The sequence below is a fragment of the Phyllobates terribilis genome, unplaced genomic scaffold, assembly GCF_046119375.1.
Source record: "Phyllobates terribilis strain yellow unplaced genomic scaffold, ASM4611937v1 Scaffold_9__5_contigs__length_417890890, whole genome shotgun sequence".
Lineage (NCBI taxonomy): Eukaryota > Metazoa > Chordata > Amphibia > Anura > Dendrobatidae > Phyllobates > Phyllobates terribilis.
Genome location: NW_027362769.1, coordinates 118,028,607 through 118,045,528, shown reverse-complemented (window position 1 = coordinate 118,045,528; position 16,922 = coordinate 118,028,607). Strand labels below are relative to the sequence as shown.

The window sequence follows — 16,922 nt, the reverse complement described above, 5'->3', positions numbered from 1 at the left end:
AACATAGAGATTTTTGGTAAAGCACATCAATGTACTGTTTACCAAAAACGGAATGAGGCCTACAAAGAAAAGAACACAGTACCCACAGTCAAATACGGTGGAGGTTCAAAGATGTTTTGGGGTTGTTTTGCTGGCTCTGGCACTGAGTGCCTTGACTCTGTGCAAGGCATCCTGAAATTTGAATATTACCAAAGGATTTTGTGTTGCAATGTAGTGCCCAGTGTCAGAAAGCTGGGTTTGCGTCTTAGGTCATGGGTCCTCCAGCAGGACAATGATCCCAAACATACTTCAAGAAGCCCCCAGAAATGGATGGATACAAAGTGCAGGAGAGTTATGAAGTGGCAGCAATGAGTCCGGATCTAAATCCCATTGAATACCTGTGGAGAGAACTTAAAATTGCTGTTGGGAGAAGGCGCCTTCAAATATGAGAGACCTGGAGCAGTTTGCAAAAGAAGAGTGGTCCAAAATTCCAGTTGAGAGGTGTAAGAAGCTTGCTGATGGTTATAGGAATCGATTGATTGCAGTAATTTATTCCAAAGGGTGTGCAACAAAACAATAAGTTGAGGGTGCCAACAATCTTGTCCGGCCCATTTTTGGGGTTTAGTGTGAAATTATGTCCTATTTGCCTTTTTTCTATGGTTTATTGTGTTGTTCCAATGCACACAAATGAAATAAACATGTGTATAACAAAACATGTGTAATTGCAATAATTTTCTGGGGAGAATACTTAATTTTTGGGAACAATTTAAAGGGTGCCAACACTTTCAGCCTTGAATGTACATGGGCATGGAAGAGATGTGAAGGGTTATGGGTTTCAGAAGAGGTTTTAAGGAGAAATTGTATTTTCAGATGGGCATGGTAAAAAGTTGTCAAGTATGTATATTAGAAACTAAGAGGGAAAAAGGAACTAGGAGGGAAATGAAGACATGCAACTATTTGACATTTTTCTGATTGTTTTTTCTTTCTAAGAATTTTTTGAGATCTATTCTTTTTAATTGCACATGTAGTTTGCAAAATTTAAAAATTGCATATAAATGTATTGGTCAAGTGAATTATAATAAAAAATAGTATTAAAAAAAATAAAAGTTATAAGAAACTAAAGTGTTGAAACAGATACTTTGAAAAAAGATATAAGCAATTTATTGAATTAATACTCATGGCAATCAAAGCCAATTCCTCATATTTTCAAATCCTAATCACAACCAAACCAAATCTCTACATGCCGGGATGACTATATATCAAAAACCCCTCCACTAGTAAAAAATGGAATAAACAGCTTTTACAGAAAAGCCTAAGATGGCATTACAAGCCTAGAGTTATCCCATCGAGATTTGGACAGCACTCACCATGCCTTCATCAGGATCGTAGAAGCGCTGAATAAGTTGAATTGTTGTACTTTTTCCAGCTCCACTGGGTCCAACAAATGCTGTGGTCTCTCCAGTTTTAACAATCATGTTTACTTTGTCTAAAATCTGAGAAAATTGTAATATATTGTAGTAGTTACTTTAGGAATAAACAAATTTTATGAATTAATTGATGCCTCTTATTGTGATTAGTGATGAGCGAGTATGTTCTGTTAACCCTTTCGGCGAGCATGCTCGGGCGAACACTGAGTATCTTCAGCATGCTCAGGTGTTATGTTTCACTCACTCCCGTGTGCATGATTTGCGACTGTTTGACAGCTTTATTACATGTGAGGAATGCCTAAGAAATTGACATTCCTCACATGTATTAAAGCTGTCAAACAGTCGCAAATCATGCACACAGAGAGACTGAAACATAACACCTGAGCACTCCGAAGATACTCAGTGTTCGCCCGAGCATGCTCGCCGAAAGGGTTAACAGAACATACTCGCTCATCACTAATTGTGATGCCATATGTTCTTATACAGAGTCACAAATAAGTAGTTTGTGTTTTATGAATATGAACCACTGTTAAAGAGGTTGTCCACTACACTACATATTGCCCCCATCGATGTAAACAATGAAAATAAGATTTTTTGTAATTACCTTGCACTGTCATTCTTGCCTGTGAGCGGCGCTATCGCTGATCGCTCACTAGGCATCATGTGACCCCCGGCTGCAGTCGGCTCTGGCATCCAATGATGTCACGTCAAGTTCTGGCTGCAGCCGGGCGTGACCCAGTGACGCGCTCCCCCTGATTGATGGGCTGTGGGCGGGGTTTCACCGCACGTCACTGCCCAGCATCCACCGTGCGCTTTCCCTCTTCTCTGCATTCATTGGGAAAGCGCGGTAGATGCTGGGCTGTGAAATGCGGTGAAACCCTGCCCACAGCCCATCAATCAGGGGGAGCGCGTCACTGGGTCACGCCCGGCTGCAGCCGGAACTGGACGTGACATCAGCGGATGCCAGAGCCGGCTGCAGCCGGGGTCACGTGATGCCTGTGAGCGGTCAGCGATAGCGCCGCTCACAGGCAAGAATGACAGTGCAAGGTAATTACAAAAAATCTTATTTTCATTGTTTACATCGATGGGGGCAATATGTAGTGTAGTGGACAACCTTTTTAATAAAGAAAAAAATATACATTCTTACTGTGATTAATAATTAATGAATGCTGGCCAAACAACTTCTTGTTCACACTACGCTATAGTTGGCATGTTCAAAACTCCATGCGCATCCATAGGACTCCCTTTGCCTTACAGAAGCCAAAAGTGTCTTCTTGACTCACAGTATCTGTATACTTTTCTTTTCCAGTATGTAATACTATAGTACTATACGGAAAGGTATACAATAAAACTACTCGTGGTATACCTATGGGCGATGTGTCTTCACAGTGGGCAGTAGCATAGCGTGGGTTGCCAGCATCCGGGGTAAGGCAAGTATTATGCCTCCTAACCCAGCAATGATGCTCTGAGTGTTCTCTTAAAATAAATAATGTCCCCTGAGTGTCCCCTTTATAAATTATCAATGCCCCCTCAGTGCTCACTTAAGAAGTACTGATGCCACAAAAGTAATAATGCCAAAAAATAAAATTCATACTCAAGTAATCCAAGCAACAGAATCTTCTTCTCCCCTGCAAACAGATTGCTGAATGCAATGACATAATTGTGCCACCTACTCCTCGTCGTCAACATCTTGGCCATAGGTCTACTGCAACCTGTGGCTTACAGTATGGAGAACGGTGGGGTAAGGAGCTAATGGCTACCTGCTCTCCTACAGGACCCAATCGTATCCGGTCTTGTCGACAGCGATAAAGTTAAAAGTGGGGCTGGTCTGGAGTCAGGGGCACCCGGTCAAAACTATAAGTCATGTGAAGTATCCCTGCTACTATTTTGAATTTTTAATCTTTCTCTTGTTGAACAAAATGGACTGGTGGCCTTAAGGCTGCTTCGTTCTTCCATTACTCGTTAATTACCAGTAGATGAGAAGTTTTCCTGGTATACATGTATACATTTTCTTCTTGTAAGTACTTATCTCACACAACATGCCTCATTCTGAAAATTCTCAGAATGATAAGTGCTCTTTTTCTATAGTAACTTTTGAATGCAAAACAACTGTACTAGAAATATTGAATGGAAGAAGACATCTTACCTTGACCTCTGGTCTAGACGGGTAATGGAAAGAAATGTTATGGAATTCTATTTCTCCCTTGACCTTGTCCAGTTTGTATCCTTCTTCTGACATACAATCAATTTGTGGCTCCTGTATAGAACCACATAGAGATGTTACACCATATTTTTTCCCTATAAGGGTACGTGCACATGTCGTGCAAATTTTTTTGCAGCAGAAAAATGTTGGCCGGAGAAACGCTGCATAAAAGATGCGTGTTTTTGATGCTTTTTTATGTGCATTTTCTTTCCATTCTTTTGACTAAGTGAAAAACGCAGCAAAAACGCTGAAAAAATTCAGATTTAAAAAAAAAAGGCTATTTTTACAATTTTTGCAGTGTTTTTTTGCTGCATTTTTTTACGGCAGAAAAGAAGCTGCATTTTATAGTACCAGCAAAAGCCATGAGATTTCAGAAATCTCATGTACACGTTTTTTTTTTCCTCCTGACTAAATTTGAGCATTGCAGCATTTATTTTAAATGTGTTATATGTCAGCATTTCTGCAGCATTTTAAACCCATTCAAACGAATGAAAAAAAAATGCATGTAAAAATGCAGCAAAAAAAGTAGCAAATGGGTTTGGCTGCATTTTTGGTAAATAAAACAAACACATGTAATCCACACTCACCAAAAAGAAGAGCAAAAATAAACCGCAGCAAAATCGCACCAAAAAATAAACGTAGCAAAACCTTTTTTTTTTAAACCAGTGTTTTTACTGCCAAGAAAGCAGGTTTTGGCTGCAAAAAAAAGCTGCAAAATCATTCCATGTGAACATAGCCAAATGTTTCAATGGTTCAAATCCACAAGGGAACAAAATAAGCAACAAGTGCATGATATTGCAATGCACGGACTGGCCGCACATCTGACTTGAGCGTGACAGCTTCATATATTTATATGCAGCTGTCACTGTCGATTCAGGAGATGTGCGTCCAGTCCGTGCATTGTGATCCAACATCGGACCGATTTTCACGGACATCTGAAAGAACCTTTAGTCTGTCCTTCATAGGCAATGGCCTCCAGTTGACTTATATTGCTTGTCGATTACAGTCTTAAATATACATACTCAATATGAACACAAAATGTGCAACACACAAATGGCACAATAGCAAACAGTACACAAGTTAAACAATTGCCCCCTGACCACCCCCTTATATTAAATTACATCCCAGCCACTCAGATAAATGGTACTCCATGTGAAGAATAGGCACGATGCGTCAGAGGAACCTCCTCTATGACTCTATGACATACTATCTTTATAGGAATTTGAATAATTATTCAGCATTTTCTCTATACCCAGATAGAAGTAAACTTACATTATCAATGGTCTCAAAAATGTTTGTGGCTGCTCCTCGTCCTGATGCAAAGGCCTGCAAGCAAGGCGATGCTTGACCAAGACTCAGGGCACCAACCAACACACCAAAAAACACCTACAACAAAGAAAAAAAATTATTAAGAGTAACCTGTCCAACATCATTTTTGTTTTTTACAGAAATCTGCATTACATGTGAATAATACATGTTAATAATGTGAAGTAACGTCTTTTTCTTTTAGCCGCTTGTAAGTATTTTTCTTGCTTCTGCTTTGTCTGGGTTCTAATTCGAATCAATTTGCCGTTTACAGTAAATTATTCGTATCTTGATGGTATGGTGTGGTATATGGGGTGCCAAGATAGTGGGGCCATTCTTCATCAATGGAAACCTCAATGCCACTGGATATCTGAAATTGCTACATGATGATGTGTTGCGCTCTTTATGCACTGAAGATGGCACGTTCCCTGAGTTTTTCCAACAAGATGGTGCGCCACCACATTATGGGTGTCAGGTCCGAGCATTCCTACATGAACAGTTTCCTGGAAAGTGGATTGGTCATCGTGGACCAGTTGAATGGCCACCAAGGTCTCCCGATCTGACCCCCTTAGACTTTTATCTTTGGGGTCATCTGAAGGCAATTGTCTATGCTGTGAAGATACGAGATGTGCAGCATCTGAAACAACGGATACTGGAAGCCTGTGCTAGCCTTTCTTCTGCGGTGTTGCTATCAGTGTGTCAAGAGTGGGAGAAGAGGGTTGCATTGACAATCCAACACAACGGGCAGCACTTTAAACACATTTTATAAGTGGTCATAAACTTGTAAATAACTCATGAAAGAATAAAGTTATGTTAAAACCAAGAACACCATTGTTTTTCTTATGAAATTCTCAATACGTTTGATGTGTCACATGACCCTCTTCTCATTGAAAAAAATAAAGTTGGATCCAAAATGGCTGACTTCAAAATGGCCGCCATGGTCACCACCCATCTGGAAAAGTTTTCCCCCTCCCATATACTAATGTGACAAAAACAGGAAGTTGATATCACCAACCATTCCCATTTAATGTAGGCGGATCCATATAAATGGCCCACCCTGTATATCACTTATAGCTTATAGCATTCACTATGATGTTCCAAAATATCTATAAAAAATGTTGGTTGTCCCTTAATTATTTATTTTGCTAAGTTGCCCAGAATAATCTGAAAATCAGGTCGGAAACCCTGAGCTCCTGCCCACCAGCATACATGTTAAAATGTCTTTAAATACATGGAAAAGAAAGACATTACATGAGTCTACATCTATTGTAATGGTCGGTACACTGTTATTTTTACTACTGTCATAAAGTGACACATTAAAATGCTCATTACCATTTTAATTAGTCGTATATTACTATCTGAAAGAAGAAATTAAGCATCAGTGTGTAAGGAAAGTTAATTCTTCAAGTAATAAAGTGATTAGCAAATTGCTTTTATTATTCTTTTCAAAAACAAAGATCTTGTAAAAACATACCCAGTATTAAGTAACGTAAATAATGTAGATCCGTTTTATGAAAAAAAAAGTGCACAAGTATAAAAGTCACAAATAAAAGCCAGAAGACCGTCTTAAAATTGTAGTCAGTGGCTCTGCATAATTAACTTTCCATTTACTGCAGGTATATTCTTTTTGGATTTCTCATAAAGTAGCCTCTAAATTTTTTTAGGATCTGGTACATAATGTAAAGGTACTATCTTTTAGGACAGCCCCTTTTATAAAGGCCTAATAAAAATGCACATAGCTCAGGATCAGTAAGGCTTGGAATAAAAGAATGAATTTCCACTTTAAATCATCATGTAATTTTCAGGTGCAAAATTCTTCATTAATTAATGTCTCAATATATCGTTATAGTGCTTTGAGTTTCTGGTACACAGCTCCAGATACTTATATGCATACATAAACTCTCTGTCTGCGGTCTCCACTAGAGGGCCCATCTTGCATACAGCCTTATAAAGGGCATCTGTCAGTAACATCAACTTCCCTAAGCCGTCTATATGGGGACATGTAGGTTATAGGAAGCTGAATAAAATGATACCTTGATATCTGTGATCTGATTACTTGTTCCCCGGCCCAGAGGGGGGAGCTGCACACTGTTGTGTAACGTATTGTCCCAGACGGGAGGGGGGAGCAGTGAGGAGCAGCTGCTGTCACAAGGAATTACAAGTCTTCTAAAGATAATTAAAGTGCACTGGGCATCTCATCTTTATAGTTTATGAGGGCAGAGACAGTACTATTTTTTTTTATCTCCCCGGAGTACCCCTTTAAGAAAAAAAAAAAAGAACTGGCATAAATTGATTTGAAAGGTTGCAAAGTTTTTTTTGAGTTTTTGTGTTTTCACAAAATTTTCTCCCAGCTCCACCAAAACGGGTGGAGCTCGGGTGGGATGGGGGCACTGAAGGGACGTGATGCCACAGCTTGTCTAATTCATAATGACCTGTTGTATTCCTTAGGCCAGAAATCTTACTCCAGCCAGGGACTGGAGTAAGATTTCTGACTGGAGGTGGATTCCACTCTTCAGACGCTTCTGAAACAGGACGTCATCAGGAGACGGCAGTGACAGAAGCTGTGGTAAGTGACCTTAGCGTCACCCCTGATGACACTTCGTTTCAGGATGCAGCAAGAGAAATGGCAGCCCCAGAGCCCTGATTACAATTCATTTAAGAATATCCTTTTGACTGCTGGAAAACTGAAACAAATCGTCATTGGAAGTAAAAAGAAACCCACAAAGACAAAAAGTTAGAGTAGTGAGGAAACAGTAGGGATTTTTTAATTGAAGCATATTAGAAAAGTGGTCAGATTATTGAATTAGTCAGACATATAGTATTAAATTCACAATGTTTAGGATTATGAACAATATAGTAAAACTTGGGGATTTAAAGTAAATGTCATATGGATGGCTGTTCTAGTTTTCATCTGCAAAATAAATGTATTTTATCCTCTGTAGCAGTTAGAAATAATTTGGGCTTCATAAATCAATCATGCATGAGCTGTTATTGCTACAAACATGCCCTTGCGTGTGCAATATTAATCATCAGCTACTTAGGATTCATCCTTGGGCAAGGTTTAAAAGTTCCTAACTCCAATTACTAAATAAATAAGCTGCTTAATATGAGTTAATTATTTGAACAAAGCATTACCAGAGTGATTTATGTAGCAATGTTATAAAATGTAACTAGTATAGGGGTTATAGAATGGCTGCAAAAAAAGTAATAAAATTAAAAAAGTACCTTATTCAGCTGGTAAATTCACCCTCCCTTCTCTGCAGCAACAATGCTATGGCAATCTCTCACCAGTCATAGTACATCTGCCAGCAGTGATGATGTTGCATGGGCCGGCATAGCATTGCCACTAGAATGTAAACCCAGACTATTGGGAGAACTCCGGAACATCAGATGTCGAGTTCCAGGGAATTAACACCTGATTAATGTTTTTCTTAGAAAAAGAGGAAAAATGGAGGCAACACTCAAATGGTCCAACTGAAAAAAATTTGGAGTTTTATTCATGCACCTAGACGGATGAATTAAACACAGCATATTTTAACTTAGACCCACTAAGAGCTTCTTCCATGTTTGCTCTTTCGTATATCCAGGGCATTTTCTTGGCTACTGCCCTGGGCAGGATTGCAGCATTGACTGATGATTGTGCTATTTTTGTTTACTACTGATGTTTTGAGGTTTTGCAAAGAAGAAAACAAAAGAAATCTACAATGTAATAGGCGTGTCCTCAACTTTTCCATTCCCATTTTGCTAGGGCATGCGCCCTAACTTTCTTGAGAATAAAAGTGCTGCAGGAAGATTTAATGCTCTGTGCCTTTATGTGCAGGAAATTGCAGCTGGTTCATGGAGAACTCCTGTAGTTTCTGCACAAAAAGTAGCCAGACTGCTGCTGATCTGGGAAAATAGCACCAGGGAAGCATTACTAAACTAATGCTGCACCTCCTTTATTGTCAGGATCATCGAGGATCCCAGACATTGGACCAGCACCTACTAGATGTAAACATTACCTAAAAGATGTTAGAATATACTCTTATGACTATATATATGTTTTCTATTTATATTTAAAAAGTAAAATCAGCATAGGGACCCCTCGACACAATGTTTTACCCTGCGATCTCCAACAATTAAGTTATGGGGAGACATCACAATTTTACTGGAATTTTTTTCCAAAAATTCAATGAAACCCTGGCAAATTCAATGACATTTACAAATACTAATGGATGACTTACTGGTGGTGCTTTTATTTACTACAATAGAGCAAAACATTTAATTTGCACTTTTTCTTCCTATGTGTAAAGAGGCCTATAATCATGTCTTCTGCTATGCCAAACGTACGTCGTGGTGTTGCAGAATTTAATAAGTGCAAGAGGCAATTAGGATGTTGGGTGCAGAAGTGAAGTCCTGCAACTATGGAGGACCAGAATGGATGCTAGACCAGTGCAGTGTGAAATTCAATTATTTTACTCACTTACATGTATATTACATCATTAGGGCTTGTGCACATGGCCGTAAATTCTGTCATCCAAGAGAATTGGGTCGATTATGCAAATAACACTCAGATCAGAGTTTGATCATGGTGTGATCCGATTCTCTCGGATGTGGAGAAGATGAAGAAAAACAATTCTCCATCTTCTCCATTCTATCAGTCAATGGAAATCGGACTGCACTCAGATGTCATCTGAGTGCATTCCTCTGGTTTCCAAGCACTCACAGACTTGCATCACTAGTGCAATCCAAATATCAGCTTAAACTCAGGCATGCAATGATTTTTTTCCTGGGACAGGCTTGGTCCTAGGATAAAATCTGACCTGTACATGGCCCAACAGAATAACATTGATTCGAGTGTGATCGAATGTTTTGTTGGATCACACTTGGACTGAAAATACGACCATGTGCACGAGTCCTAAATTCCACAGCGCTTTACAGACATTATCATCACTGTCCTCATTGGAGCTCACAATCTAAATTCTCTAACAGTATGTTTTTTGGAGAGTGGGAAGAAACCCATGAAAGCACAGGAAGAACATGCAAAATCCTTACATGTGTTGCCTTTGGTGTGATTTGAACCAAGGACCCCAGTTATACAAAGCTACACTGTTAACCACTGAGCCACCTGTGCTAGATCGGCTCATTCAGCTGCACACAGAGATAGACACAGGAACGTTGTCTCTTTAAATCTTCAACTTGATTATTAAATGTACGGCATAAATCAGTGCAGAGTTAGCAAAATAAACACGGATTTTCTGGCCTAACGGGAAAACAAAACATAACATATGGCACTATCCGTGGTGTTGTGGGTGTTATAAGGAAAGATAGGGGAAAGCTGTCCCTACAGTAAGCCTAAGCTGAATCCCTACGATGTAGTGGGCAGCCTGTTCCTAGCGAACAGACCCGCCTTAGTCCTTGGCTAGTCTGAACGAAGACCTATAGCAATAAGGGAGGGGTCCCTAAACGAACTAAGGACTGGGACAAAAATGGGACACCTCCTAAAAGAGAAGTTGTTGCAGAACACAAAAAGACAAACTGACAAAAAGTACTAGAGGCCCCAGAAGGACCAAGCGAACTGACAGAGATAGGCACCGAAGCACCTGGTTAGAGAAACAGTCAAACACTGAAGTCCAGCACACCCAAAAGGGCGGAGCTGGAATATAAAGGCAGATGGTCACGTGACCGAAAAACACAAGATGGAAAAAAACAAACAGGAGGGTTCTGACAGTACCGCCTCTTTTATGAGGATCCTCCAGATACTCCAGGCCCAGGCCTATCCGGAAACCTCTTGTGGAAATCTTTAACAAGCCTAGGAGCAGAGACATCATCCGTCCTTACCCAGGAGTTGTCTTCGGGACCGAAACCCTTCCAGGAGACAAGATACTGTAATCTCCCTCTATGCCATCTAGAATTCAAGATACGAGAAATTTCATATTCGCCGTCTTCCACCACAGGAGGAACTGTGATAGTGGCGTCCCTATCAGATACGTCAGCCTTTTTCAACAAGGAAACATGAAACACAGGATTAATCTTCCAGGAAGTAGGGACATCCAACCTAACAGCAGATGGGTTAACAACCTGAAGCACTTTAAATGGACCCACAAACTTAGGACCCAGTTTTTTAGAGGGAATCCTTAACCGCAGGTTCTTCGAGGACAACCAAACCATGTCACCCACAGTAAACAAAACCTCTTTACGTTTCCTGTCAAAATACTTCTTGGACTTCTTGTTAGCCTCTTGAAGGTTGCAACGTACATTAGTCCAAACTCTCTCCAAGTCACTGGAAAAATTCTCCACCGGCACCGCCGACCCCAGTTTGGAGAACGAACCAAAAGACAGATGTCTCCCAGTACAACAAAAAAAAGGAGAACACCCAGCAGAGGAGGATGTATGATTGCTAAGAGCAAATTCTGCGAGAGGCAGAAACTCAGACCACCCCTCTTGATTGTCTGCCACAAAACAACGCAAAAACTGTTCAACATCCTGGTTCTTTTTTTCAGTCTGTCCATTAGACTCAGGATGATAACCAGACGAAAATGACAAATGGACTCCCAACCTGTCACAAAAATCACACCAAAAGCGAGCCACAAACTGAGGTCCTCTATCAGAAACAATATCCGTGGGAACGCCATGGAGCTTGACAATCTCCTTATCCCATTCTCCAAAACGGAGTCCAATGCCGCCACCACAACTCCTTTCTGTAAAATGCTCTCCTCCTCCTCGGCACTGACCGTAGGAGAGAAGCTGCGAGATAAAGCATCGGCTTTAACATTCTTAGTACCAGGGATATAGGTAACAGAAAAATGAAACCGAGAAAAAAAAAGTGCCCACCTAGCTTGACCGGCATTCAAGCGCTTGGCAGCATCCAGATAGATCAAATTCTTATGATCTGTGAAAACCTGAATAGGAAATCTAGTGCCCTCCAAAAAATGACGTCAATGTTCAAACGCGAGTTTAATAGCCAGCAACTCCCGATTTCCAACATCATAATTCAGTTCGGTTTCCGAAATTTTTTTCGAAAAGAAGGTACAAGGATGTACTCCACCCTTGTTCTCCTGAGACAAAACTGCTCCGACCCCTACTGATGAAGCATCAACCTCGACCAAAAAAGGCTTGGTCTCATCAGGCTGCATAAGGATAGGGGCAGAACTGAACCTCTCTTTGAGATACTCAAATGCTTCAATGGCCTCAGTAGTCCACTGGGCCGTATTCACACCTTTCCTGGTGAGATCGGTCAGAGGCTTAACAATTATAGAAAAATTCTTAATGAATTTCCTGTAATAATTGGCAAAACCCAAAAATCTCTGTATAGATTTCAAACTAATAGGCCTAGGCCATTACTGCACAGCCTGAATCTTCACCAGGTCCATCTCAAAGCCCTCGCAAGAGACAATGTAGCCCAAAAAACTAATTTTCTGCACAGCAAACTCACATTTCTCCAGCTTAGCAAAGAGTGAATTATCACTCAATAACTGCAAAACTTCACGTACACTCTGCCAATGGGACTCTAAATCTGGTGAATAAATTAAAATATCATCCAAATATGCAACCACATTCTTACCAATCAAAGGTCTCAGGATGTCATTAATAAGGTTCTGAAAAAATGCAGGTGCATTGGTAAGACCAAAAGGCATCACCAGATTCTCAAAATGACTTACCGGAGTGTTAAAAGCAGTTTTCCATTCATCACCCTCCTTCACTCGTAACAAATTGTATGCCCCCTGAAGATCAATTTTAGAGAACCACTTGGCCCCCACTAACTGGTTAAACAAGTCAGGAATTAACGGCAATGGGTAGGAATTGCGTACGGTAATATTATTAATTTCACGAAAATCCAGACATGGACGTAAACCCCCGTCCTTTTTTTTAACAAAGAAAAATCCAACTGCCACAGGCGACTTAGAAGGTCTAATGTGACCAGCAGCCAGGCTAGTCTGTATGAACTCCTCCAAGGCCTTTCTTTCAGGAATAGCCAGATTAAACAAGCGACTCTTGGGAAGAGTAGCTCCCAGAACAAACTCAATGGCGCAATCATAATCCCTATGAGGAGGTAAAACTTGCGACTCCTCCTCTGAAAAAACCCTCCAAAAATCTTGAATAGGTACCGGTAATTCCTCTTTTTCCACAGCTGCAATGCGACCATTACAACATTTATCATAGCACTTCGGACTCCAAGACTTAATCACATTAGTAGACCAATCCAGTAAAGGATGGTGCAGTTTTAACCAAGGCAAACCTAAAATGACCGGAGAGGGTAAGTTATCTAATACAACCAAGTCCAAAATTTCTTGGTGAACTCCATTAATAGTGAGGGGAAATGCAGCAACCTTGTGAGTAATACATTTCAAGGGAGTGTTATCAATTGCAATCACAGAAATAGGTGATGACAAAGGTTTGGATTTCAATTTAAGGCTTTCCAAAAACCTTTTATCAATCACATTAAATGTTGAACCACAATCCACAAATAACTGAAATTCAATCAAATTTTCCTGCAAAGTAGTACTCCCAGAAAGAAATACTCCTGCAGAGCGTACACAAGCTATACGGGCGTAACTGACTTTTTTTTTTTTCTTTGCTTAAACGAAGCTCACAATACTTAATCAAATGGTCAGCTTTACCACAATAAAGACACAATCCCTCGGCGAACCTCCAGTCTCTTTCCTGAGAGCGGAGTGACATCGCCCCAACCTCCATTGGTTCTCCGCCGTCTGAGCAGATTTTCTGGGGACTAGGACCTGAAATTACAGGAGTCTTTACCTCATTTACCCTGGACCTCAGTCTCCTGTCCACAGGAGCAGCTAACTGCATGGCATCCTGCAGAGTCTCAGGTGTGGGGAATGCAAATAGCAAATCCTTAACCCTTTCACTCAGACCAGCAAGAAATAAACATTTCAGCGCAGGATCATTCCATTTAACTTCTGAAGCCCATCTCCTGAAGTGTGTGCAATAATTTTCAACATCACTTGACCCCTGATTCAAACGCCTGAGTTCTGCCTCAGCAGATGAGACTCGGTCAGGATCATCATATAATAGACCCATAGCAGAAAAAAAAATTTCTACAGACCTTAAACACGGATCATTAGGTTGGAGAGAAAAGGCCCACCCCTGTGGTTCATTGCGCAAGAGTGACATAATAAAACCAATGCGCTGTGATTCATTCCCAGAGGACCTTGGTCTCAAATGAAAATATAACAAACAAGCATTTTTAAAGGAAAAAAAATCTTGCTGTTTACCATAAAAAACATCAGGCAGTCCTACCTTGGGTTCAAAAAAATGCGCTCCAGAACAGCTACTCACGTGTTGCTGAAGCTCGGCCAACTCCAGAGACAATTCCTGCAGGCGTTGAGCCAAATCTTGGGTGGAAACCATACTGATCCCCGAATTTCTTTCCTTTTAGTTTTTTGGGCTGGACTTACTGTTATGATCTGCAACATGTACTAAGGAAAAATAGGGGAAAGCTGTCCCTACAGTAAGACTAAGCTGAATCCCTACGATGTAGCGGGCTGCCTGTTCCTAGAGAACAGACCCGCCTTAGTCCTCGGCTAGTCTGAACGAAGACCTATAGCAATAAGGGAGGGGTCCCTAAAAGAACTAAGGACTGGGACAAAAATGGGACACCTCCTAAAAGAGAATTTGTTGCAGAACACTAAAAGACTGTTACATTCCTGGTGGCGTGCTTGCATGGTGCACCACCTCCCACCATGCAAGACCGCAATCTTACCTGTCAAGTCCATGCTGCACTCTTTGTTTCAGTTCCTGCTGTGTCCATGTCTCTTGTCTGATTGCTTAGGTTGTCGGCACGGCTTTCTGCTTGTTTCTTATAGCTACCATGTGCACAGTCCTAATGCGTCCCCAGCCTATTGCTGTGTGTCACTGGATACTTAAACCCCCTCCACCCAGTAGGAGGTGCCTGAGCAACACCTTCACTCAGTTTGTCTTTGCAACTGAGTTGCCAGGTCCTGTCCTGTATCTAGTCTGTTTCTGCCACCCTGGGGGCTGTATACCCAGGTCTGTTACCTGTACTTGTGACTTTAGTCAGTTTCCGCCACCCTGTGGGCTTAGTTCCCAGGCTCGTTCCTGTATCTTGTTCCTGGTTCAGATCCTGTCTGAACAGTGTCCTAGTCCATTACCTGTTTGTCTCTATGTCTATACCTTTCCCTTTTCATGCAGTATCTGAACCTGCACCTAACTCCAACTCGTTGTCTCTGTACTTTTGTTTGTGAGTTTTGTGTCCACTCGCTACTTCATTGCAAGTACTTTGTGTGTATCTGGTTCTGCTCGTTCTGTTTCCCTGCCTCTGTATCTAACTCCTGTGTTCCAGCTATCTTCTTGTGTTCTCCAGTCTGTTCCATGTGAACAGAACCCTGTCCTGTCTACCGCATCTGCGGGTTTTGCTCTGCTTTGCTTGTTCACCGCATCTGCGGGTTTTGCTCTGCTTTGCTTGTCTACTGCATCTTCGGGTTTTGCTCTGCATTGCTTATTCACCGCATCTGCGGGTTTTGCTCTGCTTTGCTTGTCTACCGCATCTGCGGGTTTTGCTCAGCTTTGCTTGTTCACCACATCTGCGGTTTTGCTCTGCTTTGCTTGTTCACCGCATCTGCAGGTTTTGCTCCGCTCTGTTTGTCTACCGCACCTGTGGCTCCGTTCCTGTATCCCAGCCTGTATTGGTCTCTATCCTGCCTGCGTTTCTACCTGCCAGTACCCGCCTCTCTGCATGTCAGCCATGCCTGCCTGTGCCGACCTGTCTGCACGCCAGCTGTGCCTGCCAGTGCCCACCTGTCTGCATACCCGCTGTGCCTGTCAATATCCACCTGTCTGCATACCAGCCGTGTTTGCCAGTACCCACCTGTTTACATGTCAGTCTAACCTGCCTGTTCCTGCATTCCCCGGTGTGGGTCAACAGCTGTGACCGGGGTCTGACCTGGAGTAGCACCTGGTCCCTCTGCTCGGTTCCTCCCTGGTTCACGGAGTCGACTGAGCCGCCATGCGACCTTGGTCGGATCGGGTTGATACTTAGTTACGCCCCTCCAGGCACTCCTCGGTTCATGGTACAGTGGGATCACTAATCACGCTCACGCCAGTCAGTCCGGGCGTGAGCGTAACAAAGACAAACTGAAAAAAAGGTACTAGAGGTCCCAGAAGGACCAAGCGAACTGACAGAGAAAGGCACCAAAGCACCAGTCTATAGAAACAGTCAAACACTGAAGTCCAGCACAGCCAAAAGGGCGGAGCTGGAATATAAAGGCAGATGGTCACGTGACCGCAAAACACAAGATGGAAAAAAACACCCAACGCTGAATGAGCCGGAAGGTTGTGTATTTACCTTCTGAACTCCACCCTGAGGTGGAGATATGGTGAACATCCTCCCACCCGCTCTTCAGATGTTCACTTAAACCTAGCCCTTAACATGGCCGATTAACCCCTCTCAGCACTTAGTTTGCTGGAGTATTTTTCCAGGTTCATATCATTGAAGCTAACAACCTCAGTGAATGTCACACATATCTCCCCTCCAGTACTTTACCAGTGACTTTGTCACACACCATACACGAAAATAATTGCTTATCTGTAGCGTATACCACGTGAGTCAACCTGCAACCCTTTAACGAGTCTTGCATTACATTTTTTAGATCTTTAGTTGTTTTTGAGCTACTCTGTTCACTTTTTTAAAAAAAAAAAAATTATAAGAAAATTAGACAATATTTAGCAGGAGGAGACAGAGATGAATTTGTTCAGTTTATTCCAGAGTGTATTGCGCTAAAACCAGCAAATGAAACATCGATCTTAGTAAATTTCCCAGACAGTTGCAATTTACCTGTAATAGATTTCCTGGTGAATATTCTTCTTCCTCAAGAACCAGCTTAGACCCGTACCAAAATGCCAATGCGTAACAAAGAAATATTATAAACCACAAGTATCCAGTGAAAAATCCCATAATAACTCCTTTCCTTATTCCCCAACGCTGAGCGTATACAAGGTTTCTGTCATATCTGTGCAGAGATAAAATATAATAAAAGTATTATAATATC

The 16,922-nt window shown here is 41.5% G+C and overlaps 1 protein-coding gene across 2 annotated transcripts in view; it reads right to left on the bottom strand.

The window, feature by feature from the left end:
- The window catches only part of LOC141161742 (bile salt export pump-like), a 151,975-nt gene that overhangs the window by 101,233 nt on the left and 33,820 nt on the right, over positions 1–16,922 (bottom strand). For both annotated transcript variants that reach the window (XM_073647002.1, XM_073647003.1), the window contains 4 exons: positions 16,709–16,883; positions 4,882–4,995; positions 3,553–3,663; positions 1,347–1,472 (listed from right to left, as the gene is read on the bottom strand). In XM_073647002.1, coding sequence (XP_073503103.1) covers positions 1,347–1,472; positions 3,553–3,663; positions 4,882–4,995; positions 16,709–16,883 — 526 coding nt within the window. The remainder of the gene's footprint in view (positions 1–1,346; positions 1,473–3,552; positions 3,664–4,881; positions 4,996–16,708; positions 16,884–16,922) is intronic.